The 27,706-nt window shown below is 46.2% G+C and overlaps 1 protein-coding gene across 9 annotated transcripts in view; it reads right to left on the reverse strand.

Annotated features, from left to right (window-relative positions):
- anks1aa (ankyrin repeat and sterile alpha motif domain containing 1Aa) overlaps positions 1 to 27,706 on the reverse strand; it is a 55,768-nt gene that overhangs the window by 12,932 nt on the left and 15,130 nt on the right. For 3 of the 9 annotated variants that reach the window (XM_031845478.1, XM_031845481.1, XM_031845474.1), the window contains 13 exons: positions 22,783 to 23,079; positions 22,013 to 22,088; positions 21,781 to 21,882; positions 21,589 to 21,681; positions 21,240 to 21,409; positions 20,900 to 20,950; positions 20,189 to 20,318; positions 19,448 to 19,491; positions 18,558 to 18,648; positions 14,113 to 14,609; positions 5,872 to 5,928; positions 4,462 to 4,531; positions 1,346 to 1,461 (listed from right to left, as the gene is read on the reverse strand). In XM_031845478.1, the coding sequence (XP_031701338.1) occupies positions 1,346 to 1,461; positions 4,462 to 4,531; positions 5,872 to 5,928; positions 14,113 to 14,609; positions 18,558 to 18,648; positions 19,448 to 19,491; positions 20,189 to 20,318; positions 20,900 to 20,950; positions 21,240 to 21,409; positions 21,589 to 21,681; positions 21,781 to 21,882; positions 22,013 to 22,088; positions 22,783 to 23,079 (1,794 nt within the window). The remainder of the gene's footprint in view (positions 1 to 1,345; positions 1,462 to 4,461; positions 4,532 to 5,871; positions 5,929 to 14,112; positions 14,610 to 18,557; positions 18,649 to 19,447; positions 19,492 to 20,188; positions 20,319 to 20,899; positions 20,951 to 21,239; positions 21,410 to 21,588; positions 21,682 to 21,780; positions 21,883 to 22,012; positions 22,089 to 22,782; positions 23,080 to 27,706) is intronic. The other 6 variants (XM_031845482.1, XM_031845475.1, XM_031845483.1 and 3 more) reach the window with 4 other exon arrangements.

A 27,706-nucleotide genomic window follows, 5' to 3' on the forward strand; every position in this document is an offset into this window, starting at 1 on the left:
CCCACTGTACTGTACTCTACTGTATTCTATTCATTTCACTGTGGCTTGGGTTCAGCTTGTGTCTGCTGTTGTCATGGTTTATGAGTTAGCTGCCCCTGATTTAATAAATCCGTAGTCTGTGGAAATATGGGATTTGAGCACTGGCTTCACCTCAGGCAAAGACTTTATCCTTCCAGGTAAACAGAAAACATCTGTCGGATCATGAATGTACCTTTGAAGAAACAACATGCTGCTCGTCAACAGGTTTTCCTCCTCATGTTTGCGTAGGTTCAGAGTGTGTGAGCGAATCGAGGAGTAACATACGGAGGGCAACGGTTAAAGATGCTTTGTTTGACATGAAACCAGTAAAATGTAGTGGGATACTCCTTAAAGTGCGTGTTAATTAGCAGTTACAAAACACCTACACAGTTTGTAAAACTTAGTCAGGATAGAGTTGAATTCTGGGATTGCTGTGTATCACGTTGTGGATCACGTATCATCTTATCTTTCCTATATTTATTAAGATTGTACATTTTGTATTGTACAAACTGAGATGGTTTAACAAAAGTATTTTGGCATGTAGGTGATGTTTAATTTCGATATGTTTAAGTTAGTTCACTTTGTCTCAAATGCCTGAAAAAGAAGGCAAGCACACTGTGGCTTCTATAAAACTTGTCAGCTTGGCAAACAGCATCCCATCGCTCACCGAGACGCTCCTCCATTCTGCCCGGGCATCGGCTTCCTCTCAGGCAGCCGGCCCACTGACTGTAAGTGAGAGGCCACGGCAGCGGCCTCCTGAGATGGAGACAGACTGTCTGAGAGCCTGAGAGTGCAGCGCAAACCTGATTCAACGCGCAGCCGGGCGTAATGGCATCGAAGTTCCCGTGAAACAAAATGTTTGACAGCGCAGAGCAAACTGCTTATTATCTGGTTGGATGGGCGTGTAAATATAGCGAACATCAATAAATGCCTGAGAGGGAAAGTTCTGTCGTCAAATTATATTCTGAATATTGTGAGGTATTGAATTATGTGCTGAATCCACCCAGAATAAACAGTTCCTGTAATAAAATCGTGCAGCTGCTGGTAAAAAAAGAAAAGAAAAGAAAGTCAGACGGGAGGGGTCGTTTACAGGGTTTCAGCTAATTGAACTTCAGACGAAGCTAATGGGATCATCTCATCTCACAGCACCAGTAATGGAGGGTGGCGTCAATTGGATTAATGCACAAAGACACGTGGAGTTAAGTAGGAGGAAGCGGTGAGAGACAAGAGGAAAAAGATTGTAAAAGTGAGGAGGATCAAAGTAAGTGAACATTCAAGACCATTAAGGTCAATTCGGAACAGAACACAAGAGAAGTGGGGAGCTCACCATGTAGTGCAGGTCGTCGAACCCATTCAGGAGGAGTTTGCTCTCGTACTGCGGCAGCCCCACGTGCTCCAGCCAGTCTCCCACGGGCTGGTCCAGCAGCCGGCCGGCGGCACCTGCTGACAGGGGAAAGCGCTTCAGGAGGGAGAAACCTTTCAGCCGGTAGCAGCGGCACTCCGAGGACGAGACGTGACATTGCCACATCATTCTCGGCCAGCAGAGCCGAGCGCACCAGCAGCAGGAAGGCGGGGGAGACAGTGTCCTCTGAGGACAGGGCGTCGGCTCCCGCGGGGCAGCGGGGGCCGAACCACAGTCGCCCAAGATGGCTTAAAGTACCCCTGATCTCAGGGGGGGCGAAGGAGATGATGAAGGGCTATGAGCTGGTGGACTACCAGCTAATAAAACAGCTATGACAGTCAGTCAGGAACGTGATAAAAAAAACATTTAAAATCAACAAGACGCTGCCTCACTTCACTGCTGCAAACGTAACGGTAAAGTTCATATCCAACTCGGAAAAAAGTCAAAATGTCCCATGTCAGGTGGAAGCATTTTCTGCCCAGAAATAAAAGCTTGCAGCTGATTTAATGAAGCTCTAGTTTTGTAATGAAGAGAAACTCAGAGGGAGGTAAACACCTTACTCAAGGGGGAAGGTAACGTTTTTCAGACGCATGGAAAGTTTCTTTTGGAAACTTGTCGTCAAGAAGCAGACAGTTAATTAACCAAACCACGCACGGTCCCGACAGGAACCGACCTGAGAACGTGTAAGTGTTCACGTGGAAAGCAGCGGAATCGACAGAAACCTGCGTGTCCGTCTGTCACGAGCTCGAGATTGATTGAGGAACAAAGCAACACTGACGGCTGTCGGCAGCTCGAGCAGAGAGGAGCCTGAACTGTACAAGGACTGATGACGGCCTCTTCTCATCTACGATTTCACTCACTTTCAAAGCAAAAAACACATTTTATATCAGTTAAAACACACTTCAATTCCCTTAACTCTGAACTTCACAATCGCATCTCAACCACAGCTACAAGTTAACATCATTTCCCTGCTGATAGAAAAGAGATTCGGCCTACCTTGTGCAGCACAGCACATTAACAGAGCTGACAACTTACAATAAATGTGCAAAATGCACATTTTAAAGCTTCTCTTTCTCCCGTCAGCGCTCTCATTATCTATTCAACCTGGTGCAAAAGCAATCCTGTTTCAGAGGAGTTTCCCACGTCATAAATCCCATTCTGGTCACACCAGAAGCATGGAAACATGTCAAAAAAAAAAGAAAGAAAATCCAATCAAGGATCCAATCAGCTATACTTCAAATAGCACCTAAGTAACGGCTCACCCCCCCTTCCCCCCCAAGAATGAACTCCTGCAGACAAGAGAGTGCTAAAACTGTCTCTCCTCAGTCTGGCACAGTCTTTGAGATGCGGTCAAGTCCACTTCTGTAAAAAAAAACAAAAAACGTCTGTAGTCCCCTCTGGGCCGAGGGGCGGAGAGGACCACCTAATCCTACCGATGCCGAGGTGGCGTCCTTCTATTGTCCTGGCTGTTCACAGTTCTCCTGCCTGCAATTCCTCTCTCCTCCCTTACTCCCTCACTCTCCCTCCCCTCATGGCATACGCTTCCCAACCCCTCCCTCCCACTCTCTCTCCCTTTCTCTCTCTCTCTCTCTCTCTCAAACACTGCAGGTGGCTGCTCTGTGTCAGTGCAAGCTACCGCTACAGACCCCCCCACCCCTCAGTACTTGCAGTAGCTCTTTCACATCAGTCCCTTTCTTATTCTCACACTCGTTAGGTTTCCTTCACCCTCCTCCGCCATCTCTTTCTCTCTGATGTAGGAGTAAATCAGTAAAGAGCAGAAAAGTACAAGAGTCTGCAGGCACCGGGACAATCAGCGAGAGACGTCGCTGCTCTCCAGTCAACACAGAGACGAGACAAACACTAGGCTGAATCGGAGTGTGTGTGTGTGTGTGGGGGGGGGGGGGGGGGAATGCATCAAACAGCTCGTCCCCTGATGGCCTCGTGACAGCAGCGTCAGCGAGACGGAGCTGTGGACACGGCACCTCTCAGATCGAAGCTCACATGTATGCAGAGGAGTGAATCCGGACATGTTCAGACCAGACGGATACCAGCGAGTGATGGGGCGCCAGCTACTCCACTGCAGTGGTCTCAGCTTTCCTCACGTCCCCTGACATGCGTACTGGTTAATATTTAAACAGCTCACTCCAGTGCAGGGCATAACAAACAGGAGGGCTACAACGAGCGGACACACAAGTTTGTGTTGAAATATATTAAAACGTGGCAAATGAGGCAAAGTTTGAACTTGAGGTGAATGATGGAGAGGGCGACGTGAAAGCTGAAAGGAAAACATCAATTGTTTGCTTTTACGGCGACAGTCTCTGGGCACCATCCATCAAACCTGACGACAGGCTTCTGAAAAGGTACAGAATCCTTAACACCAAGATATCTCTTGACAGGATGAAAAGCTAGATCTAAGAAAGTGTCTCTCAGGCACTTTTAGGGCCCAGTACTACAAAGCAAACTGGTTTGTGTCACATGCATGAGAGCGACCACCGCCTCGAAAATAACAACACGCAAAAGCAGATCCAGTGGGTGTCCTCTCTATTCTCTGCACCGTTAGACAGGAAAAGCTTCTCCGACATGTTTTCTTACCTTTCTCCGAGGCTGCTAATGTCGATTCACATCTGTCGATTCACATCTGCTCTATCGAAACAGACCAACTGTCTCCCGCCATTATACTATTCTACCCAATTCTCTGACGCTAACTGAATCGCAATTTGTTTTTTTCGGATGCCTCCTTCATTGATCGTGTGTCCCAGGCACCTGATTTCCCTTGAGGGCGCAGATACGGATGAAATGTCTTGGAGGATGATTTTTAAAGGAAATCCAAGCGGGTATAGTACAAGACAAGCAAACAATAAACCCATGTGCCTCACACACTTAGAGACATGCTGATCAAAGGTTTTGAGGAAATACAGGCAAAGAAATACACGCCCACTATTTTTCTCCTCGAACTTTCAGCTCTCATCTGTGATTCATTTTTGAATTTGAAATTTAAAAAAAATTTCTAGAGAGAAAAGGCAATGATGGTCACACTCTACCTGGTGTCGCATATTGCTGATCTCTGGAGAAATCGATGCCGGCACCAATCAGCGTCATGATCTTCTCGATCTGAGGACAGGAGCAGAAGAGGGAGACACAGTAAGGAGCCGGAGGAGCCATCGTGAGTTTAGCCTCCACCTCTCACCAGCAGAAACACTCCCCAAGCATGAAACAATAAACCACCAATTGCTACAGTCACCCTGCAAAAAAAGGAAACGACAGAGTTAAGGGAAACCTTAAGCGAGAGAGGAGTCAGTCACAGTGGTTTTATGGAGACACATAAATAAAGATTTCGAAGGGCATCTTAAGCAACTGCGCCACGGTTGATTGACTTTATATCTCATTTACGGCCTCGGTCATGTCTATTGGCTCTAGACTGGAGGCATCTGCGTCTCATCAGCTGCCTGCGGCCAAAACTGATTTACAGAAACAATCACATAAATGATCACAAAGCAAAAGTTTGACGGCAATCGAGCAAAGAGAGAAAAAGGTGATGCGAGGTGAAGAAAAAGATGCAGAAACAGTATTAGGTGATTCATGCTCGTCATCAGTTCATTAAGCTCCGAAAAAAATACTTAAACTATCTGTGTCATAATGTTTGCTCCAAATCCGGTGATACAGAAGGAGTTAAAAACAAAGAGAGCTTGGGACGAAAGAGAATCAAAGAAGCAAAGACTCCCGTGTTTTCTCCCAATCATTTCACGCATTTTGTAGAGAATGCGTGTGAACGTTACCGAGGTGTTCTCTCCAGAGTATAGCCTCTGATACACGGACACACACAGTCAGAAAACATCCTTCAAATGCATTCATGAGGGCACTGAGCTGCAATATTACACCTGTCACAGGCTCCCCCTTTCAACCAATCCACATTGGGGAGTGCAGAGAATGGAAAAGGATAGAGACCGACAGCGCTGCCGTCACACCCGTCAGGTGTTTTTATAAAACGGAGTGAATAGCCATCTTTATTCTGACTTTTTGGAAATTGTCCTGGTAGCCGCTTTAAAAGCCCCGAGACAAGATTTTATGTCCCCATTAGTATAATTACATAAAGCAATAAAGTGCCGTCGGGAGACTAAAGTCTACATTTGTCAGGTTCTCATCATCAATCTGGACGCGGATGTTTAGCAGTGAAATGACATCTAGTTGGAAGACAAACGTCGGAGACAGAAATCTAACTTTGAAGAATGATGCTTTATTTAAATGAGCTGCTGTCAGAGAGTAAATTAGAGCTTCTAGACTCAGAAGAAGAAATGAATAATCACTGGGATTATATCATTCCAAAAGGGTTCACAAAGCCTGAAAAAGGATCCCATCCACCTCTACAAAGAATGCCCCAGAAGAGGACAGATACAAACCCCCCCCCCCCCAAAAGGACCAGGAGAGATCTACGTGAAGGATGGACGTCTTACGCTGTCAACGGAATTAGATCTTCGTTGTTTTGTGGTGGGAGAAGTCGTCGGTTTCTGCTAAGAGAGAACTCAGGGTTTTGTTTTGCCTTTTCGTCGGTGCACACACACATACCTTCACCATGCCAGCTGTCTGAACCTCCCCGTCAAATTGAATACTGTACATGTTTGGTGCCTGAGCAATGTGCAATGATTAAATCCCTGAAGAATCAAAGGGAGAATCCATCAATTTGAAGATCACACTCCGCACTGCAGTACAATGTATCAATCTTTTACGCTGCCTTCCTGGTTATTTTCATATTCAACATCAATCCTCAGCACATCGGAGGAAAAACAACTTATTTCTAGCGAGGAGAGGAGGAGAGGAGATGTGTGAGAGGATGGGCAGTGGGTGGATCGCATTATTTTAGTGAACCATCTGTCCGACGTTACTCCTCCATACTGTTGATTAGAGTACAGCATATTGACCAGATTGTTGATCAGCTTGACAAACAGCCTCCATCTATCAGCGCCACATGTTCCCCGCATCAGTCAATAAACGGGAAAGATGATGGTAGGCACCTCTCCTACCTGAACAAAGACTCAGATGAGTCAGCAAAAATAAGTGGCTACCGTTTGTACGACAGTGTCAGCGGTTTTATCGAGAAGACAACATTCTCCACTAACCTTTGAGGAGTATTAGCATAAATATTAGCTTTTCCTATTGCAGACAATCACAGGTAGAGTAAGATGTTTTTGTATCATTTCGTTTTTGAGTTTTTCCACAGCCAGACTTATATATTCTCTATGTCGTATAAGCAGGTGTAGGACAAACAGGGCCAGACATTATTCCTCAAATATTAAAGCCAGGTCTCTCCTGTCGTTCAGCTGAGTGTGTGGAGTCCTTGTTTGGGATTGTGTAGGAGCCGGAAGTCACCAGCTTTTGCATCTTCTCACCCTCACCCAGCAAATTTGAGGAATTTGAAGAGTTAGATGAGAATAAAATGGAAAACTATTCCTTTAAACCTGCAATATTTGTTTTTTTGGCCACTAGGAGGCAGCAGAAACAAATTGTGGACCCAACATTGACATATCGGCACCTTTTAAATTGATAGGGCAAACAGTTGTATATTTACACATCCAGCAGTTACAGAACAACACTATCATTCATTTTGAATCGTGTTTCTTGACACCTGATGAATGTTAGTCCAATATTTAATCTCCTTTTAGCTCCGGTTTTGGTCTCCACCATCAATAAGGAACTGTGATCTCGCTCTGGCATACAATTCAAGTGTCAAGGTTGTTTCTTTAGCCCGCTGGGGACAACACATGTACTTTAAAACACTGAAGCAGAGGTTGTAATATTCTGTGCTCCCTATTGCCGTATCTGCAAGGGCCTCAGGGTATCTTTCCGAATGCATCGAGTGCATTTTAAAACACACTCGCACTGCAGGTAAGGTCAGTGTGCCGAGTTAAAAAAAAAATTCAAACTCAAGTATGGATGCAAGAACAAAAACACACACAGCTGCATTCAGTCTTGGTGTATCAGCATGTCCAGTATAATGAAAAAGGGAATACTATCTGCTCCAATGAGATTTAGAAGCAGCTACCGTGAAAGGCAGGTGTGATATACTGCTGGAGCTGGGTAAATATATCCTTATCGGGGGACATAGCCCAGTGATTTCCTCAAGGTAAAACACATCCACAACAAGAAAAAGCCTTTTGAATTTCATGGTCGAGGGTCTAAGAAGCTCGGCGCCTTGAGAATTAATAGAGGAGAGGGAGAGGAATGTGTTTTTGTGCCGCGAGATCGAATCAATACAGAGACCTGAAATGAAGAGGGCATCCTTTGTGCGAGTGGGGACTCGCTATGAGCGCGGAGAGATACAATGAGGAAGGGTCAGAAGTCAGCGGCGAGGCGGAGGTCAACTGCTGAAGAGCTGGCATCGATGGGAGACGGTCAGGAGATTAAAGACACACGAACCCATTTATCACGCTTCTCACAGCAGGTCTGCTGCTCCGGGATGACTGAGCAGAATATCTGGGACGCCTGGCAGAGCGTGTTCAGGGTGAAACAAAACGCTGCTGCAGAGCGAGAGAGAGAGAGAGAGAGAGTGCGCCCGGACCACCGGCCTCAAATTGGCGAGCTGGCACCAGAGCAAGGGTCGGATGAAAACTATGGACTAGTGGATGGCATCAAGCGGAACACGAGCACGCCACCGTCTAAAGCAGGTGCCAGCACCTCGATGCCACGGCGGGACAAAGCGCTGTCAGCAGTCCCATCAACATCCTCCTGAAATAGCCCAATGTCACATGGTTTTAGGCGCAGTGTCCGCTCCACACAACTTTAAAAACTCATCCCCAAAGGATGTGGAAATATATTAATATACATCCTTTGTGGAAGGTAGAACAGACAGGACACCTATTCTCTCACCAGAGCAGAGCCCCCCCCCTGTGGCTCTCCTGTGTTCTCCCCATGGTGGGGATTAGAGAATAGATTCCCCCTGCTGGTTGCACCGGGCCGTGACACACAGCCACGGGTTTGGTTTGATCTCAGCAGGTTCAAACACACGAGACGCCTCTGCTGCAGCAAACACTTTTCTCCTCACAGAAAATATAAAAGCGACCCCAAATCCACAATGAGTTCATGAACATGGCAACACAAGACGAGAAGGGGGGGGGGGGGGAGAGAACAAAGAGATGCAGCATGAATTGCTCCGGAGATTTTAAAATGCCACAGAGGATTAACTTTTTAAAGAAAACACTCCAAAGTAGCAGGACAACGTGAGGGACGGGCTTGAGCTCCCCCCCCCCCCCTCATTCCATTGTATTTAGCAATCAGCGCATACCAATCGAACAGGCTCCACAGGAAATATAGTATCCAAAGAAATGCTAGAAAGCATCAGTTCTTTCCCCTCATTCAATTCATTCGTGGCAGGTCGACGAGATGAATGAGCCTCCAGTGGAGCTGCTGCCTGGAAGGGAATCAATACTCACAAAAGCTGGTTTCATAGTGGCAACTGGATCTGCGGAGTACGAATGGAGAACGAAGTTAAGAGTGAAACGAGGCTGTGGATGGCGGCCCTCTCCTTCTGTCTCTGTCTAGAGCTCTCCGTCTCCCTTTCCCTCCTCCCATCTGTGGAGCTCGCTCTGCTGGCCCACACAATGTGCCCCCTGGATTGTCATCTTCAGTCTGATCCCGAGGACCAAGACCCAACCCACATTAGCATGCGCTTTACACACCAGCGCACATAGAGCACAAAACACGCACACACACACACACACACAGAGCTCCGTAAATGGAGAGATGCATAGGCCAAGACCTCATGCAAGTCAAATCTCCTTGTCTTGAAACCAGAGGCAGTGTATTTGAGGGTGTGTTGCTCATGTGAAGAAGAAAAGGAGGGGGTTGTGAGAACGGGAATATTTAGCAAACTGCGTGTGTTCCTCAGGGGGGTGGGTTTGGTAATGTCCTGGGACCCCTCGCCCCAAATGCTGCCACACAGCTCAGTAGAGTATTCCAGAGCAGCCAGTCGTGACCAGCAAGATGGCTGCCGTCTCAGACAGAGAAACAGTAAAGAAAACACTGTGGATGGAGCAGTATGGGCCGAGGGGAGCGCGAGAGAGAACAGAGAAAGGGAGGACACTCCCAACATCATTAAAGAGAGTGCAGGCTAGGTTACGCCCGATCAAACTTTAACTACGTGCCCCACACACTCCTCTCATATGCTATGCACTTTACATCGGCAGCGTGAATATTTCCATTTCAAGCAAACACAGGCTTTTTTCCCGGAAAGGAAAGGGAGAAGAAAGGTTCCCGGCCGCTTTGCCTTTAGCTTTCAGCAAAGAACTCCACGGCATCTGAATCGCTATTCAAGTGAGAAAAAAAGGCAGGCCTCCGAGTTCATTAAGCTCGGAAATTGGACAAAAGAAATTGCCCTTTCAAAAGCGCTACTATCAGACTGCCAACCAAGGCTTCAACTGAATCTAAAAGTATCTAATCTCATTTGAGAAATATGCAATCACTGCCATTAGAAACGGTGGAGTTGCTGCTACAGCCGGCTTCTTTACAACATCCTTCTGGAGGCGGTGGGGCTTACATTTTGCACATTGCATCTCGGGGGTTTGTACATTACAAATTCATCCTCGCTGCATTGCATGAATGTGAGATCTATTGGTCTAGCTGACAGGCTGCGTCAGCTAGACCAATACACGGTCTGTATTTGACAAGGAGCCTGCACATACTGTACATGAGATCCACCAGAGGCACGATTCTCTGGAGAGGGGGTACATTATATTCTGTGCTGACACGGTGAACTGCATTGTTAGTATTGTTATTATCCAAAACCTTTTTATTTTGTGGCCGGCAGAGTGGAGGGCAGATAAAATGCAGTCCCCGGTATGAATGAATAATTAAGGATGAATTGTGATGCTCATTGCCAGCAGCCTACTTTAGGATTTCAAATGAGCTTTCAGGCATTCAGATGAACTTAAAGCATGGCCAGTTCACTCAGTAACACACACTAGTCATGGAGCCGGCGGCTAATGAGGCCATTGCCTGAAGTGCATCTCCTTCTCACTGATTAGATCTCATCTTCAGTTAGAAGCCAATAACACAACCTGCTCTCCTGCCACATGGGAGGGTTGGTTGTGCAAGAGGGGACAGCGATACCTTCTGGTTTGCTTCCTCCTCTTCCGCCTTTCTCTGTTTCAAACCAGATCAATTCTCAACTCGGTATAGAAGACGACACAAGAGCCACCGCTGCTGAGGGCATCGCGGGAAGAGCAGCAGTCTCCGATAACCACGTAATGTCATGCCCGCCTTAATCCCGTCATGTTGTCTGAGACCACATCCCGAGCGACGAGGCGAGGTGTTCGTCTAACTGGATAAGTACGCTGCGCAGTGCCCCGTCTGTGACCACAAAGCTTGAAAAGGGAATTACAAGATTCAAGCACACAAAATGTTCCCCTTTTATTGACCTCATTACTCAACCGGACCACAATGTTGTGCAGAGGGATGACGATATCTCTGGAGCAGTGTCAATACTTCCCTCTATGTCTCCATTACAGTATTACAAGTGAACTTTTGACTTTTGAAATAAGCAATACGTAATACATGATATTAAAATAACACCACACTTTGGTACATTTTGATTGGAAGTTGCTATTATTTGTGATGGACCAATAAATCAACCGGGCCAGTATTAGCTAATTGCAGATAAATCATATCTGTGTATAAATATCAGCAAAGAAGTACCAAACTAGGTTTGGGGGACAGTGTCCCCATTCCATAGTTTGTCCACCAGAGCACTGAGAAGTTGGTTTCATTAATGTAAAAACAACCCTCTGAGTATTTAACTTCCTCACAAAGGGTCTGTATCAAGAATGTTTGTTTACGTACTGTGTTTATGTAAAAGAAATGTATAATACTGTAAGTTCTACATACAGACACAACACAGAGTAGTCGATACTAAAGCCTGAACCATAAAGGTTTTTTTAAAGCCGATGTGATGAAATATAAATAACATAAATCAACATTTACAGCTGAAAAATAAACATTGACATTCTTGTACTTCGTTTTCTTCATGGATTTCCTGTGATATACACAGATACCAATATAACTGCAATGAGCTAATATGAGCTGATATATCTGTCTGATTTATCCAATAAGAATGAGCGCACAGGTTAAAAACCATGGCGTTGCTTTGTATCGCACACTAAAACGGAGACCAGTTCTTTACTGTGGAGCTCACTGGCTGCATACAGAGAAGGTCTGAAGGTCAGTTTTTGTGAGCAACCTCAGTTAAATATACCTTCAATTTCCCATGAGTGTTTCCTTGGCAGGCTTTGACAAAACAATAAACTAATTATGTTGTCCGGCAATGCTGAAATAGATTGAGGGGAAAACCTTCCTTGCGGGTGCTCACACCTATAAAATCCCAAAGACAAGGTTGCTCCGACTGTGCACGAGGATTAATGCGTCGCGCTGCCGAGGCGTTGTGCTTTGCCTTCAGGCTGGAAAAGTGTTTTGAACTTTGCCGAGCTTCTGTAAGGGCCTTTTTTCCTCCCCCCCCCCCCCCCCCCCCCCCCTCTCTGTCTGAGCTTTTGACGGGAGTAATTCCAGACAAAACAAACATTGGGTCAAAAAAGACTTTCTCCTCAACTGCAGCCTCATTGCTGTGGGCTAGCAGGACAGTAATCAGCCTGAGCGCAGAACTGCAGCGACATAAACGCAACATCTGGCACAGCGTTACGGCTGCACGTACCGGGAATAAATAATAAAGGGGCACTATCACAGTATAGCGAGGAGCAAATGAGCTCATTAGAGAAAAGATCCAACAATAATATCTAGTGAGGAGGGGTCATAAACATTATACGGCGAACAATAATACATAATTCAGGTTGTGTTGTGTAGCCACAACAAAAAAAAAGAGACTGAAAAGCTAGAAAATCTCTGCACCAACAACCTATCAAAGCTTTGTATTTCATTCAAGTCCCCCATACACAGAATGACAACATCCACAAATCAAGCCTCAAAAGTGGAGGGCTTATTGGGGCCGATGAAAGAAGTGGACAACTCTGACCACCGGGATACAAACCACCGCCCGGAGCAGCCGAGATATCGACCTCAGAGCCGCCATTTATCTCAGCTCGCTGGTGCTGTTCTGATGTCTGTTCTGGAGCACTAGGCAGCAATTCGATCTCACCGCGGAGAGAAAGCATTAGCGGTGCTATCTGAGCCCGACGAATTTGCTCAAGGTTGGTCTGGCATCATAAAATGCATCGTGTAAGACCATCTCTGGCGGATCGGGCTGCACCGTGGTACAGCGGCGTAGACGAGCTGTCAGAGAGATCCAGAAACAGAGCGGGATACAAACAATGTGAGGGAGCGTTACTGAGAGGATCGCTTAAACCGATACTTAATTAAGAGGCTTGGAGGATATCATTAATCCGACAAACAATAAGAGGATTGTTGTAGGGAAAACGGTGAAAGAGCGTGGTCATGTTCACTGTACATGCCTCTGCTCATTCATTGTTATATAGGCTCTAACCTCACAGTCCATAGATATGGATATACTGTTAAAAAAGTGCCGATGCAAGTGATGCTTCTTGTTGATGTCAGAGCTCAACAAGCTCAGAAAAAGGGGATTTCTTGAGAAAACTTCTTGAATAATCCCGTACTGGATCAGCAGTGTGTGTGTGTTGTGTTTGTTTGCACGATGGGCTGCCTCTACAGAGACTCGAGTAGCTTTCTGAAGCCTTAGTGAGAGAAGGAGACACGAGCTGAAGGGAGACATATCTGCAGCTTGAAGGTTCTCTCTGAATCTCAATATCCAAATCTCGGTCTCTTGTCTTACTCTCTCAGCTCCTCGGCTGCATTATCTCCATCTTCTTGTCTCCTCTAATCTCCTCTCTCTGGGGCTCGACTCAGCTCTTTATCTTCATCCCAGACAAAGCATTAAAGTGCTGAATGGAGGGGTGTATTTAATTTAAGCATCCACCGATAACAACAAACAAGATGGGATTCAGCAAATAAAGATACACAATTTTAAGGCCAAGTCAAATCATTTTTGGGTACACAAAATGATCTGTGCTTATCGAAAGGCCTTCACTATTCGCATGTACAAACACTTTTTATTATTTCTGTTTGCTAAAGATTTGAGTTCAAAAGAAGGTTGAGCTGAAATTGCACAGCGTCCCCCTGAAGACAACAGGTGGCTTTGAGTAAACAGAAGCCTTTGTGGAAGTTCACGTCAGTCAACGGGGCTGTTTACAGTTGGTCCTCGGGTTTTCATTCCATCAGTTCTGTAGTTGTGGACAAATGTCATGTGGCGGCAGCACAACCACAAGCTTACTTAAGCCTAACAAGCGGGGCTTTGTAGAGAAGAAAAAAGGACACACTGTGCATAAGAGGCAAAATGCTCATTCAACTTGTGTATATTTGGATTCATTCTTTAAATGTACAGTTGAAATAAGAGATTTGTTCTTATTACAATCTGCGTCTATGAATTGGTGTGTTATTGTGTGCAAGCGCTCCACATAATATTAACGTTTGCTTCATATGGCTTCTCACAATAACTTTTTGCATGTTAGGCTCCTACCTGGTGTGAAGGGTTTTTAGATAGTTTTTTTTCTGATGAAACATCTCGTAGGTAAATATTTGAAGAAACTTACATTTGAACATATGAAAAACCTTTAACATTAGTCGATATCTACTGTACTTTGTATAGTATGGGCAAAGGAACCAAAAGGTGCAACACTTACCTCGTCCCATTCTGAGGTGAAAGAAGGCGATTTCTCTAGCCTCTTCTTGCCAGTGCTACAGTTAGAAACAGACTCGCTACGGTTCCCCAATCCTCCGTCCTCCTCATTAGGGGGCGACACCAGCAGGTCGGAGTCAGACTTGGAGAGGCTGCGTGCCAGCTTCAGGTCCCCAGGAGGGCGCATCCTTACGGCGGACACTGCCCCAGCCCCGAAGTCCCTGGGCTCCTTATTCACAGTTGCATAAATTGCTTTGGGATCGCAGTCCTTCAGGATGGCGGCCATACTGGGGCGGCTAGGCGGCGTTGCGGCTGCTGCTGCTACTTCCTCTTTTGCTTTGGCAGATTTTCTTGGTTCTGGCTGGCCCTGGTTGGATGGCACAACACCTGGAAGCCTGAAGGGCTCCTCGCAGCTATCGAAGACAGGAGAGGATCCGTGCAGGAGGCCAGTGAACTGCTCCGGGACACCTGGTTCCTGATCCTCGCCGAGCTGGGAGTTATCTAGAGAAAGAGAAAAAGAAGTCAGTGAAGAAAGAGAGCAGTTTGTGAGGGCTGGAAAGAGTACCTCTGACTGAGGGGCAGATCTTTAGAGCAGGGCTAATAAGAAACCGCCCACACAAGCCCAGAAACAGATCTGTAATTGTTTCCTACCCGGAGTGACAGAGAGCAAAAGAGGAGAGATGGAGCGAGGAGAAGGCGTATGTTGGCCGGAGTTATAACAGAATTCCTGACCCAGCTTGACGACGATCTGCTGGTGCCTCACTGAGTGCATGTTGTCACAGGGAACTAAAGCCAGTCATCTTCGTGACGAGCCTTACCTCACAGGCCCTCTTGCCTGCTAAGTCCATCTCCCCCAAAATGACACAGCACTAAGAATTCCCCCCCAGGCCACTGACTAAACTCACACGGGACACAACAAACATGCCAGATTGTGAAACAGAAAATGAACAAGAAGACTCTGGAATATCCCAGAGAGGAGTAAAACTTACGTCGGCTTCTTTCTCCAACGAAAACAGCTCCTCAATGAGACTGACTGGCAAGAGCAATTAAAACCAATTAGATTTTCCTCCGCCCTCTCCCTGAGGAATTACTGCCACCTAAGCCTCTTTTCCACAATCAAATCAGCCGTAGGGATGAAAAGTGGCCTCCGTCATCTACAGTGGCTTTAGAAAAAACACTAGTCCGTGTGGTTCCGTGGTCATCTTCTTTTGCACTGTGGTGATGCGGGTTGTTGTCTGCCGTGTGACCAGCAGCCCTCTGTGTTTTCTGGATTCTAATTCTAGCCCTTAATGGTGGCTCAGGAATGGAAATTTGAATCGGCCCTATCCTCCAGCAGCCAGACTCCAGATAATTAGCCCTGTGACATATGGTGAAGGTGTGTGTGTGTGTGTGTGTTTGTGGGTGGGTGGGTACTTGTGTGGCCCGTCCCCGACAGGGTGACAGGGTCACGGTGTTCGGTGACAGCGAATCTGGGACAGTGACACCACAGGGAAAGAAGTGACCTGTTGCAACACTTTGTTTGTCCTTCACAGACGAGTTTCAGCGAACAGTTTGTGGCTCGCAAACCCGCCGTTCAAAGACTGAAAACATCAAAAGAGCTCGCTGTGAAGACGCCATATCTGCAGTACACTGTTTGACACGCAAACTTCACGAAACTGCCCCATTACTGTTTCAGGGTCCATTTCCAGTGCCAAGGAATGTGCCAAACAACGCCCTGAACTCCGCTTTTCACAAGTTTCTAAACACTTAAACATCTCGGGAAAGTGTGTGTGTGTGTTATAAGGAGTCAGTGAGTGTACTGCATGCATATGTCAGGACCACAGCCAAACACCCACCCTCTCCTTGGCAGCTGGGGAGTGTGAACGCCCTATGAGCACATCAATGTGGCTCCAACAATCTCACACGGTGTTAACCATTGCAGAGACCCCCCTCACTCTCTGCTCATACACTTGTATGGTGGAAAAACGTGCACAGACACAATCTGATGTTGTTGCAACTCCTATACATGGGTGAGGTCACCGCAAGAGGTGTTTCATTTGGCAACGACGGGACGGCTCCGTGTCTTACTGATGATGTCATGTTTGTTTTGCAGACACTGCAGTGCCGGTGCTGTCGATCCACCATCTACACTGGTCCAAAGTCAATGCGTTCTCCGGATGAGAAACCTCTGCTCTGTTGTTTTTGTAGATTCAAAGAGATTTTTAACTCTGGGTCTCATTACTGCAGAAAGACAATAAGGAACTGAAAGCCTTTTTGGACATTTACAGTAAAGCGAGAAAAGAAATACCTCTATTGACAGTGCCGGTTAATAAAGAACAAATGTTCATCTGTCACATATCCATGACGTAAAAATCTCCCAAAAAATATGTAAAAGGCACCAAGCACATGAGTGGAACTAAAATAACAAACAAGCAAATGATGGTTCTAAAAGGGACAGTTCACCCCAGATTAGTGCAATTTATTAATCTAGATTGTTTTGGAGATATCAGCAGTAGAGATGTCTGATTTCTCTCCAAGATAAAGAGTGTATGTGGCGCTCAAAGCACCAATAAACATTTGTTTGAAAGGAACTTACCGAGTCATGATTTCTGGAAAAAGAGATGTTGAGTTTGTGCAACGTATTTTTTGATTTTTTTTTTTAAAATAGCACTACATGTACGAGGAAAAATATGCATTTGTGATTTTGGGGTGAACTGTCCCTTTAAATTGATACATTTGGTGAAATATGTGGTTTAGTTGCCAAACAGGTGCGTTCCATCTTCAGCCTCTCTGCAGCCATCTGTGGCATCGCAGCTCATAACAACCGTACATTTCTGAAGCAGCCATTCAAAGCTTTGGATGAACCATTAAGTGCTTCATTGGCATGAGAGGGAACCAGTTAATGGTGGTAATCAATTAAATGGTCCATGGGAGCATTATCTAGTGTGCAGACTCTATTTTTCCCGTGTTTATCGTCTGGATGTGAGTGCGCTTGTGAATATTTTTATGGGAGGGAACTGAAACTGTAAAAGCTGCACATCCAGTATAAAGAAAAGAAGGCATGGCTGTAAAAACTGAATGAGTAGAGTAAGGATAGATCTGATTCTTCACCATCGCTGTTCATAACTGTCTGCTACAGACACCACACATTTATTAACTGTGGAGAATTATATCTACAGAGTGAATATTCACAGCCCCTCTCCAGTGATGAACTAAGATCCCAGGCTTCAAAATAAACCTCTCGACTGTGTTCATTCATTCATTCATTCTGTCTTTACAAGTCACCACTTTTGAGAAATATCCCTTGGACACCGTATAAAACCCGACACAGAGGTGGAAATCTGTTGGGAAACACTATATTCCTGCTGAGAACAGCAATGTGACGGATGATTAACACCCCGGTATCGCTGACCGTGCATATCTCCTCCACCTGCCACAGAGTGCTGAGGTCTAGTCCCCGACTGTACACACACGGGGGGGAACGGGGCCGCTTCAACCACGATGAAAGTCACGTCCACGGGAGCAGAACCGGCTCAACCAGCCGTCTGTGTTCATGTAAAACACAGAAGTGGGAACCAATTTGCTGTCATGCTAAAATCACAAAGTGGTTTTCACATATAAACCAAACTTGTGGTTTTTGTGGCTTTAAAAAAGGGAAAAGAGAGTTTAACTTGAGTCACTAGACACAATATTCAAGGAAACAGGAAATGAAAGGCTCTCTGTGCTTTTAGAAGTGCTTCACATTTCCCAACACCAGCCTTTTAACAATAACTTTAAAAATCTGTTATTCTTGAGTCATGTGGTAATGTAAAATCAGAGAGGGGCTGTGTATCAACAAAAAGATGTCCTCTTAGTGCTCAGGGAGAACTTCTTCTTCACTTTCCATCTGTGCCTTTAAATCAAACAACTTCATGTTAAAAAGAATTAAACAAGTAACCCACAAGTATGAAAAAAAACTGTCCGGTTCCTTTTCAAAGAATTATTCAATAAAGATAATCTGCATATGTGTCTGCCACGAAAAAAACCCCTGAGGCCCGTGCTCCCTTACCTCCACTCCATGCTTGACTGGATGACGTGGCATATATCCAGCTTTAAGCGGGATGGGGCTCTGAGATAGGACGCTCACAATCTGATCAAGGATTCTATTTCATATTGGCAGTGAAATGAGTCTTTTCCACTTGCCAGGGAATGTCAATCAGCCTCGCTCTCCCGACAAGTCAAATCCGCTCTGCTGCTCCAGAATGGCAATCGTGCATTCCCCTGGCAGCGCTAATCCAAGCCTGCCCAGCTCACCCTGCAAACTCAAATGCATTTCTCCCGTTTCATTGACATGCTTGGCTCCCCCCCCCCCCCCCCCCCCGAGTCTGATGTGTCCCCGTCCACACTTTCGCACCCCTCGCAGCGTTCGCCAGCAGCAGTTGTTGTTCCTTATTTGGTTACTAAAATCTGAGGAGTCGTCGTCAAACTCACCTCCTGCTGCCCGCGGGCTCCCCCGTCCCGGAGGGAGCAGGGTGTCTCTCTTGCTTGGGGCTCTGAGGTTGTTTGGGGCAGTGGGTTTACGCTGAAGTGGGACGGAAAACAAAAAAAACAGTTTTACTTACGTCCGTCAATCAAATCTTACCTCCCGAACACAAACATCTGCGTCTCATCTGCAGTTACCCCAATTAATGGGTAATTATTCAGCTAGCTTAACATGAAAGAAGGTGCTATCTGATTGATGCTTGCATGGCGGTACTCAGGTTTACCCACATCGGCCATAATGTAGCTTGGCTCACCAGGCTGCAGATTAGAACAGAGAGGACGCCACGCTGCTCATATATAATGATTAGGCAGCCGAGGAGCACGGCGAGCTAATCCAATCGAAGCTTGAAATAAAAGATGTGAGCGGATATTGTGGGCAGCAGGTGGAGCTGTGGGTGTCAGGCAGCAATGATACTAAAAACAGCTAACTGGGTGATAAATTGGAAAAGGCAATAAAATAAGATATGATAGGACAATAAATAAGGCGGGCAGGTTCACACCGACACTCAGTTATGAGGGCCAGTTTAAGACGACTTGGGCCTTCTGCTGACATATGACTCAATCTCTGACTGTGGAGAGACCTTCATCTTCATTATATAACCTGCTATGGTCACGCTCCAGATATGCAATCCAGAGCTGCAGCTGGGATACTGCCCTCTGACCGTCAGAACTCTTTCCATATGGTTTTTGTACAACTTGCTCTTACGGAGGTTTTTTTTACGAAAGGATTCAGTAACTGGCAGGCAATGAAGAAAGGTACAAAAGTATTGCTAAGATTGATGTAGGGGTCTAAACATAAAACATACGATGAAGGATGAAAGGAGGAATGTTACATTTACCTGAGGTAGGACATTGTTGGAAGACTGTATCGTAGTGTTCTCATCTGAGGAATGAAAAAGAAAAACAAGTTAGAACATAGTTTGGGCAGATGAAAGATTATCTTGGTCATTTCAGAGTACTCAATATCTCTTTAAAGTTACAGACACTTCTGATTGTCAGGACAGACATTATGCTAAGAGGAAGTGAAAGTGATGTATAATAAAATCATGTATTATGCATGGCGACATATCGGGCTTTCGAGTCAGACAGACTCGGATTAATCCCCCTGCTATTTAAACAAGCGGGTTTTAAAACGGATGGGAAACTAATCATTTGACATTTCTGTCTAACTAACGGGTGGAGCACGCCAAACACCATCAGTTATCCATATAGGGGGAGGCATGATGACATCAGCGGTTAAACTCCAACCCTTTAGCTCAGTGACGTTCTCTAATGGTGCTAGTGAGGCTGACTAAGCTGGAGGGCCCGAGGGGATGGTTTTCAAACTTTTAACAGCAAGGTATCAAAATGGCCTCCTAATTTAATCCCATTTAATCCAATTACATGCGGTGCCATTCATCAGCCACAACCAAGGAGGGTGTGCTCAGGTTGGGCACACGCAGTGTGTGCAGGTGCTCTCGATGATTAGGATAGGAAATGCATTCAGGTTCGGCTGAGCTCAGACAGCATCAATGGAAGAAGTATTTTGGAAAATGGCTCTTGACCGGCTCTTCTATAATCCCGACATGCGACACAATTACCTTTATTGGATTTGGACTCGTGGCTGGGCGGTGGGTGTTTGGTCTGTGCGGTCAGCAACAACTCGTATGTGTGATCCTCCTCCTCCACCGGCTCTCCTCTCTCGGCAATACTGCTGTTAGTATACAGGGCCTGCAGGAAAGGGACAGAGGCGGGGAGAAAGTAGAGGCAAAGAGGGTGAAAAGGAAATTACTTGCTATGAAACATTCACCAAAACTGGCTTATATTTTAAGACTCAAAATGATTTTTGCATAAATAAAACTTCCTCAATGTTATTTCAACAAAGCTCTGTCTAAGGTCAGCCCCAGTTGAGGCCAGACAGGTTCTCCGATTTTGTCTCCACTCCTCTTCCACTTCACTTCTCCTTTTCATGCCCCCGCTGCCTGTGTCTCAATGCCGCACTCTGATGAATATGGAAGCGGTTCGATTTGAGCAGTGACCGTGAAGGGAGCGGCCGTGAAAGGGGTCATGGCTAAAAAAAAAAAAAAAAGTGGCTTTCTCGGCAGGCAGATAATCACTTCCCAGCAGCCCCTGTGACATTGCATTAATAAACCATGTCCAACCTCTCAGAGGAACTAACTTCTGAAGGCAGTATCCCGCCGTGATTGTCACACGCGCCGCGCTAAAGACGGCACACGTATGAGAATCTGTATTGTGACGCAGCGACACATTTCCCTGGCTCTATGATCGCAGCTCCTCACATCTGAGCTCACCTCTTCTTCGTGGCCGGGGCCCGGATGTGACGCATGGACCAGCCGATCTTTCTGTAAATGGAATATAAGATGTGATGAATATACACTTGCTGATTAGTTTACTGCAATAACACAAATTAAGAAATGCATTTCATAACCACTCTTTACAACAAGAAGTGAAATGCTGCAGGGTATTGAGGCCCAGTCATGACTCATGTGGATGGAAGACCACCATCACCCTCTAGTGGGAGATCTGCATTTCCTCTCCCATAAAACCCTGCGAAGCGCTTATGATTTTGCTTGCATGCGTTTGTGTGTGTGTTTGTGTGTGAGGGTGGGTTTCAGGTAAACTACTGCAGACCTTGCCAGCTTCGCTATCGGGCCGTCCAGAGTCCCTGTCTGAGGACTTGCCGCTGGTGAGGCTGTCGAGAGAGTGACAAGAGGTGGCTTCGAACAGAGCCTCGTACGGGCTCTCCTCCTCGGGCCTCGGGGCCAGCCCCGAGATCAGCTCGCTCACCTTCGCCATATCACCTGTAACACGGGTCGAAATGCACAAAGGCGCACAAAGACAAACGAAGTTCTTAGCTGAACAGATTAAAGAAAACCCTCTGTTTTATTTTCCTGCTCTGTTTCCTGTTCAAAGTTCTGACTGAATCTCTGTTGCAACAGCTCAAAACCCCAAACTTTTTCTAACATCTGGTAAGTCTTACCCTTTCTCCGTGGGCTGGGACTCTCCTGAGGCGGAGGGACTGGTGGAGGGGGAAGGGGAAGGTCAATGTCGGGGGGTTTTCCAGTCATGTGACCTGCGACAGACAAACAGGAGCTTGTATCACAGCCGGTAAATGAGAAATGAAGAGGAAGCTTCCCCACACACAGTGTTGGTGTTCACATTTGATCCTCACCTAGGATGAGAGCGGCTATCTCTCTGCTCTTCTGGGAAGGCATGTCCTTGACAGTGTCCAGCGCTGCCAGGCCCTTCTGGTCGGTGATTTTCACACAGATACCTGACGGATGACAGCCCAGTGTTACAGCATGTGTGGTGTTTTTTTGCTATTTAAACTGACTTCGCAGAAGCTGTGCTAATTAGGAGCAGCAAGTGATTCAGACATTGCTTGCGTGGCAGTGAAGTCTGACCTGCACTGAGAAGTCTCTGCACCACATCCGTCTTCCCATACAAGGCAGCTTCGTGGAGGGCACTGCCTTTCTCCGTCTGAGCAGCGAAAGAAAACAGATGCATGAAGAGCCAGCGGCAGAGAGAGAGAGAGAGAGATGAGACAGAGTGCAAACACCAATGTGTGACACAAATCTGATTATCATGAAAATTGAATCTCGTGCTTATTTCCTTCAACTGTTGCCGAATGAATCAGACTGCAGAAGTGCTATTCCGGCGCCCACATTTCAGCGAGATTAACGGTGCATATGCCAACTACCGGGGTTCGTGCCCACCGCCCAGTCCACACCTCTACTGAGAATGATGTGGTTGAGAAATCAAAGCAGATCATTTTCCAGCTCAGAGGGCCATGCTAATTGAAAGCTGCAGGATGGAAGGCCTGAAGGACACTGGGTAGACTCTGCATCCTTGACTCAAAGGAAAGGAGGACAGAGTAAAAAGGGGAAAGTGTTTCCAGACAGATGGACGGCACCGTTTGGTTCAGAGTCAGAGCCAGGGGGCCCACCAGGGGGAGCAAGGCCAGCTCTGCTTTGATACCACAGCGGTTCCTTTACAAACCGAGAGCTTAAGAGTTTTACATTTAATCTCACAGCTTTAGAGGAAGTAGTGAGAGGAAGTGCAGCAAGAACAGATTAAGCTACCAAACATGACTTTGGCCGTGGCAGCACATTAAGACACACTTGCAACCCGAAGCTTTTAAAGTTGACACACACACATATAGAGAGACACACACCTCGTAGTTGATGTCCATGCCGGCGTCCAGCAGCACCTCGACCACAGACAGGTGTCCGTTCCGAGAGGCCAGATGCAGCGGCGTGTGCTTCTTGGTGTTGCAGCTGAGCAGGTTGGGGTGGGCACTGAGCAGCAGCTTGACCACCTCCAGGCGGCCGTACAGCGCAGCCAGGTCCAGCGGGGTCTCAAACTTGTTGTTCCTCATGGTGGGGTCCGTCAGCTCCTCCAGGAGCAGCCGCACCACCTGGGAGTGGCCATACTGGGCAGCACAGTGCAGCGGCGTCTCATTGTCATTGTTCTGTTGGAGGGGGGGGGATGGGTGAAAAGCAGCACAGATATGCATAGGAAACAAAGTGACAAATAGAAGTAATAAAGGAGATCGTGTTTGTTAATGAGGAAGGAACAGGTGACTCAGCGGAGTCGTGGTGAGGTTAAACCAATCGGTGCATGAGAGCCCGCCACATTAGCAGATCGAAAAAAGGTCATGAGAGAGACAACGATGAAGCACAGAGTGAAGAATGGGGGGGGGGGGGGGGGGGGGGGGGGGGGGGGGGAGGGGCAGAGAGGGGACGGGGTGGACCCGGGCGGAGGACTGGCAGACATGCATGGACTAATGAGGACAGGTGCTGGGGACGGTACTGAGTGCCAGAGGCAGTAGGGTGCTAGCAGAGGGGCTGTGGCGCCCTCACAGGTGGGGATTTAACACAGACATGGGGCACTTGGATGTATAGTTACAAAGAGGTAGAGGTAGCCCATTAGTTATGCCATCTATGAGGCACAATCTGATCAGATCGCTGTCTAATCACACATTAGAGAACATCAAAAGGCAACAATCAAAATCAGAAGCGCTTTATTGCCAAATATGTTTGCACATACAAGGAATGTGGCTTGGTGATTGGTGCCTGACAATAAACAATCAAACAATATAGAAGTACGTAGAAATAAGTCTGTTATTAAAGTGTTATATGTCTATTTAAAGTGAAAAGTTGTGCAGGAAAGTGTAAATGTCTGTAATTAAGTGTGACTCAGAGGGGGTCCCGGGATCACGGGAGTTTAGACAAGGGGAAGAGGTGATGCTTTGCATCGTGACTGTTGTTATTTTAGGGTGGCTGAGAGAGGGGGGGACTGCATGAAGTGGCCTGACAGTAACGCACACTCAATATTAATGCGTATTACACACCGACTCGCTCGCATCAGATCAACGGCCGGAGATGAACTGGTGTCCTTCATGTTAAAAAAGTTCACACAGTGGTCATTCATTCTGTGCAAAGGTGAAACTATTCTCTTCTCAGAAATCTTCATCATAGAACAACGAGCTAAAAGACAAGTGAACAGCAATTAAAAGCAGTAAACGCAAAGTCAACTCAGTAAGTGGAGCTTATTGGCTCCAATGACTCGCACGCAGCAACAAGATCGATGTCTAATAGACCTGCGAACCTCCAGCACTGCTGCTGTTCTCCGTCATGAACAGCCAGCAGGGGGCAAACCCATGCAGTCCGGGAGCTGAGCTGAGACGATGGCGTGGGAATAGTCTCTCATAAAAAAATAATAATAACTAACACACAGTGACAACATGGATGGTCCAAGTTCACCCATAAAAACCACTATCCTGTGTGGAGAAGGGAGATGACATGGGAGTGGCTTCACACAGCACAATAAGCACTGCTCTCAATCTGTCAAGATTTGCAAACATATAAAACCCGCACAACCCCTCAGCTCTTTGGCTCGAGTCGCATATTGTGCGTCGAAGGGTGTGGCAGACAAGTCGAGCTTATTGTGAAAGCACATGCTCCGAGAGTCGGTCATTCCAGACACACAGAGCCACCTACAAAGGGCCGACAGCTGGCTTCAAAAAAGGGCCCCCACATGGACATGCAAGATGCCAGTTTGGGTGACTCCCAGAGGAACATGCCAGCTGTGCCACTGAAGACAGGATGTCATGTGGAGGTGGGGGCAACGGGGCAGTTTTAGACAGGTGTCAGTAGCCCCTTAAATGAGACTCTCTTGAAGACCTGGCGCCAGATGGGACCAGCAGGTATCTCCTTGGTTTGTTTGAGAGAGAGAGAGAGAGAGAGAGAGAGAGAGAGAGAGAGAGAGAGAGAGAGAGAATACTGTACTACTCTGGGAAAGCAGGTCACAGCTTGAGCAGAGAGAGAGGAGGCGGAGCTTAGAGGAAAACAAAACGACACCTGCCTATCAAAAGAGAGGGGACGCAGAGGCTGGTTGCAGAAAAAACAAAAACAACACTTTTCTCTCTGGTGAACAAAACAAATGGAGAAAAAAAAAAGGGGGTCAAAGCAGCCCTTCAATGAGGACTAAACCAAAGCGGCCTCAGCTTTCACTGCCTGGCTGGTTTCCTCAGACGGATTTGTGCATTTGCTTCTCTTTGGCTCAAAGCAAACTCACATGTACACACTCATAAAAAGAGCAAGCCGTCTTTCATCTGTGACGCACCATCGAGCATTCGTCTCCGCTTTTTACAGAGAAGCATGAGGAGTATTTCGATGACTTCAACAGGCAAACATACGCGCTGTGATTACCTCGGCATGATTGACCTGCTCAGAATGTGCAGGTCTGCTGCTTCAATAGTTAACAGAGTAGATCTGTATTTTGGATTTTTTTTGGATGAACTGTCCCTTTTAGCCTTTTCTCACAATGTGAAACGGGAGAGCGACAGTAGACACTTAGTGGGCTGAGACCTTGAACTCAGTGTGTAAGATCAAGTTGAGTGTCTCCCACACCAGCGTGGTGGTAAGTGCTCTATAGCTATGTTGTGTCAGCCAGCATCTGATCCACTTGACTCACTGATAGGAAACACGCAGCAATGAGACATCAAGCCTCGCCTCCTCGGATGCAAGCTATGCTACGTACAGTATGTTACTCACACAGGGGCCTGACAGGGAGAACTTATCTCTAATGTCTGTGAAGAACGTACAGTATTTAGTGTGACTTTCCTGTTGAAACGGTCCTGTGCATTACACTATATTTATAAGCAGCTACATGCACATGAGTCGAAAAAAAGATAGTCTTGTCTGCATTATAAGAGAGACATGTCAGCATCAATAAAGACTTTCTGTGTAGCAACAAACAACCATTTGTGTGGATTTATTCACTGAAAACCGTTGAAAAATCATGCTTTTAGATAAAGAAGCCACAGATTTCTAAAACAAAGAGCTTAAAAATCAACTCTAGGAGTTGCATTGTTTGATATCCACAGACAAACCATCCTGCCACTAAGCTGATTAAAAACAGTCAACATGACATAAGGGGAACTAGGACTGGGTAGCCTGGTTTGAAATTAATTTTAGCAGGCCGAAAGCCCTGCGGCAGCAAAAAGAAAATCTAATTTTAAAACAGTGTTAAACTAAATTAATTTGTGGTTTTCAGGGCAACACTTTCATATCGTTATGTAAGAAGGACTTAGTGAGTTCCAGCATGAAGTCTCCCTCTTTAAAAGAAGCGGATCAGCCTTATCTCCACATGAGCAGTCAAACAATCGCGTATACTAACAAGACAAGTGCTCTGAAGGCTATTACACAAAATGGCACCAATGACTTGCAGCCTCGCTGGGAAAGAGATTAGAATTCATATGGCACCGCCGAGACTTCCTGGACAGTTCATGTTTTCATGAAAATCCTGTCTTTACTGTGCCGCTGCAGACTCCATCCCCGATTTAGACCTCCGCGCATGTCGAAACAAGAAGCGATTAGGATCTGCACTGGTGATCAGCTGCTGATTGATAAACCCTGCCCTAACCAGGAACATCTGGAGATTATACTCCATTGTGTTGTCATGCTGCCGAACATTGAGAGAGGGGGGGGGGGAGAACAGAGGATGTTATGATTCTCACAACCTGAAGCCTGGAGATGGTAACACGGTTTGACTAGCGACCTCTGTCACATGACACGCTGGCTGGCGTTCGAGCGAGGCAGCGGTTACGTCAGCCTGGCCCCTGGTAGTGGTAGTAGTAGTGGTGGGAGGTGGTGGTGGTGGACGAGGAGGAGGAGGAGGAGGAGGAGGAGGAGGAGGAGGAGGAGGAGAGGGCTGAGCAGCTGTTGCAGCTTGTGTGCCAAAGGGCTGCCCATGTGGACCGTCGGTATCTGGCATCCTGATCATAACCTACATCTGCACACTATATAGTTTTTTTATTAAAGAAGTCACAGTTGTGTTACTGATTCTATGTATCTTTTCGTGTTTTGTCGTGCTGAATATAGTCAGTTAATCGACTAATCAATCAACCGACAGAAAATCAACCTACAACTCTAACAACAATTTAATCGTAAAAAGTTATTTATCAACCGAAAATGAAATGAAAACATTTGCTGGTTGCAGCTCCCCAATGTTACGTTTAGCTGCTTTTCTCTTCTCAATAGTGTTTTTAATTGAATATATTTGGGATCAGGACTGTTGGACGGACAAAACGAGCAATCCGAAGGACATCATATTACCAATTTTATTTATATTTTATCGAGAAATTACAAATTAAATCAATAATCTTCTAATTGTCAGTTGCAGCTCTGTTTTCTCCATTTGTCAAGAACCCCGTAAATATAAGTGTTCTTGCAAAGCAACAATAATATAATATATTATATATAATATGAAATAACAAGGCTGACTCTAAAAGTGGACTTTTATTTGGACACTAACACATTCCAGAGTTAACAGACCTTGCAGTCCTGTAATGAGATGCATGTCTAACTGGCTTCCTGCCATAGATTGTAATTGTCTTTACAGTGAACTTATTCCCCCTTTTACAGGAAATATTACTTTTCCACTTCGTAGTCCACTTGATTAAATGGGGTTTTCCAAACATATCTAACCCTGAAGATCTTAGATAACATCTCTGCAACTGAGACTCTCCTCCTCCGGCAACAAATGGCTCCAACTGCCACGTCAGACACACCCTGAAATTTTTGCAAACGTTG

Source organism: Anarrhichthys ocellatus, unplaced genomic scaffold (assembly GCF_004355925.1).
Source record: "Anarrhichthys ocellatus isolate YVR2014 unplaced genomic scaffold, GSC_Weel_1.0 scaffold5, whole genome shotgun sequence".
In the NCBI taxonomy this organism is placed as follows: Eukaryota; Metazoa; Chordata; class Actinopteri; order Perciformes; family Anarhichadidae; genus Anarrhichthys; species Anarrhichthys ocellatus.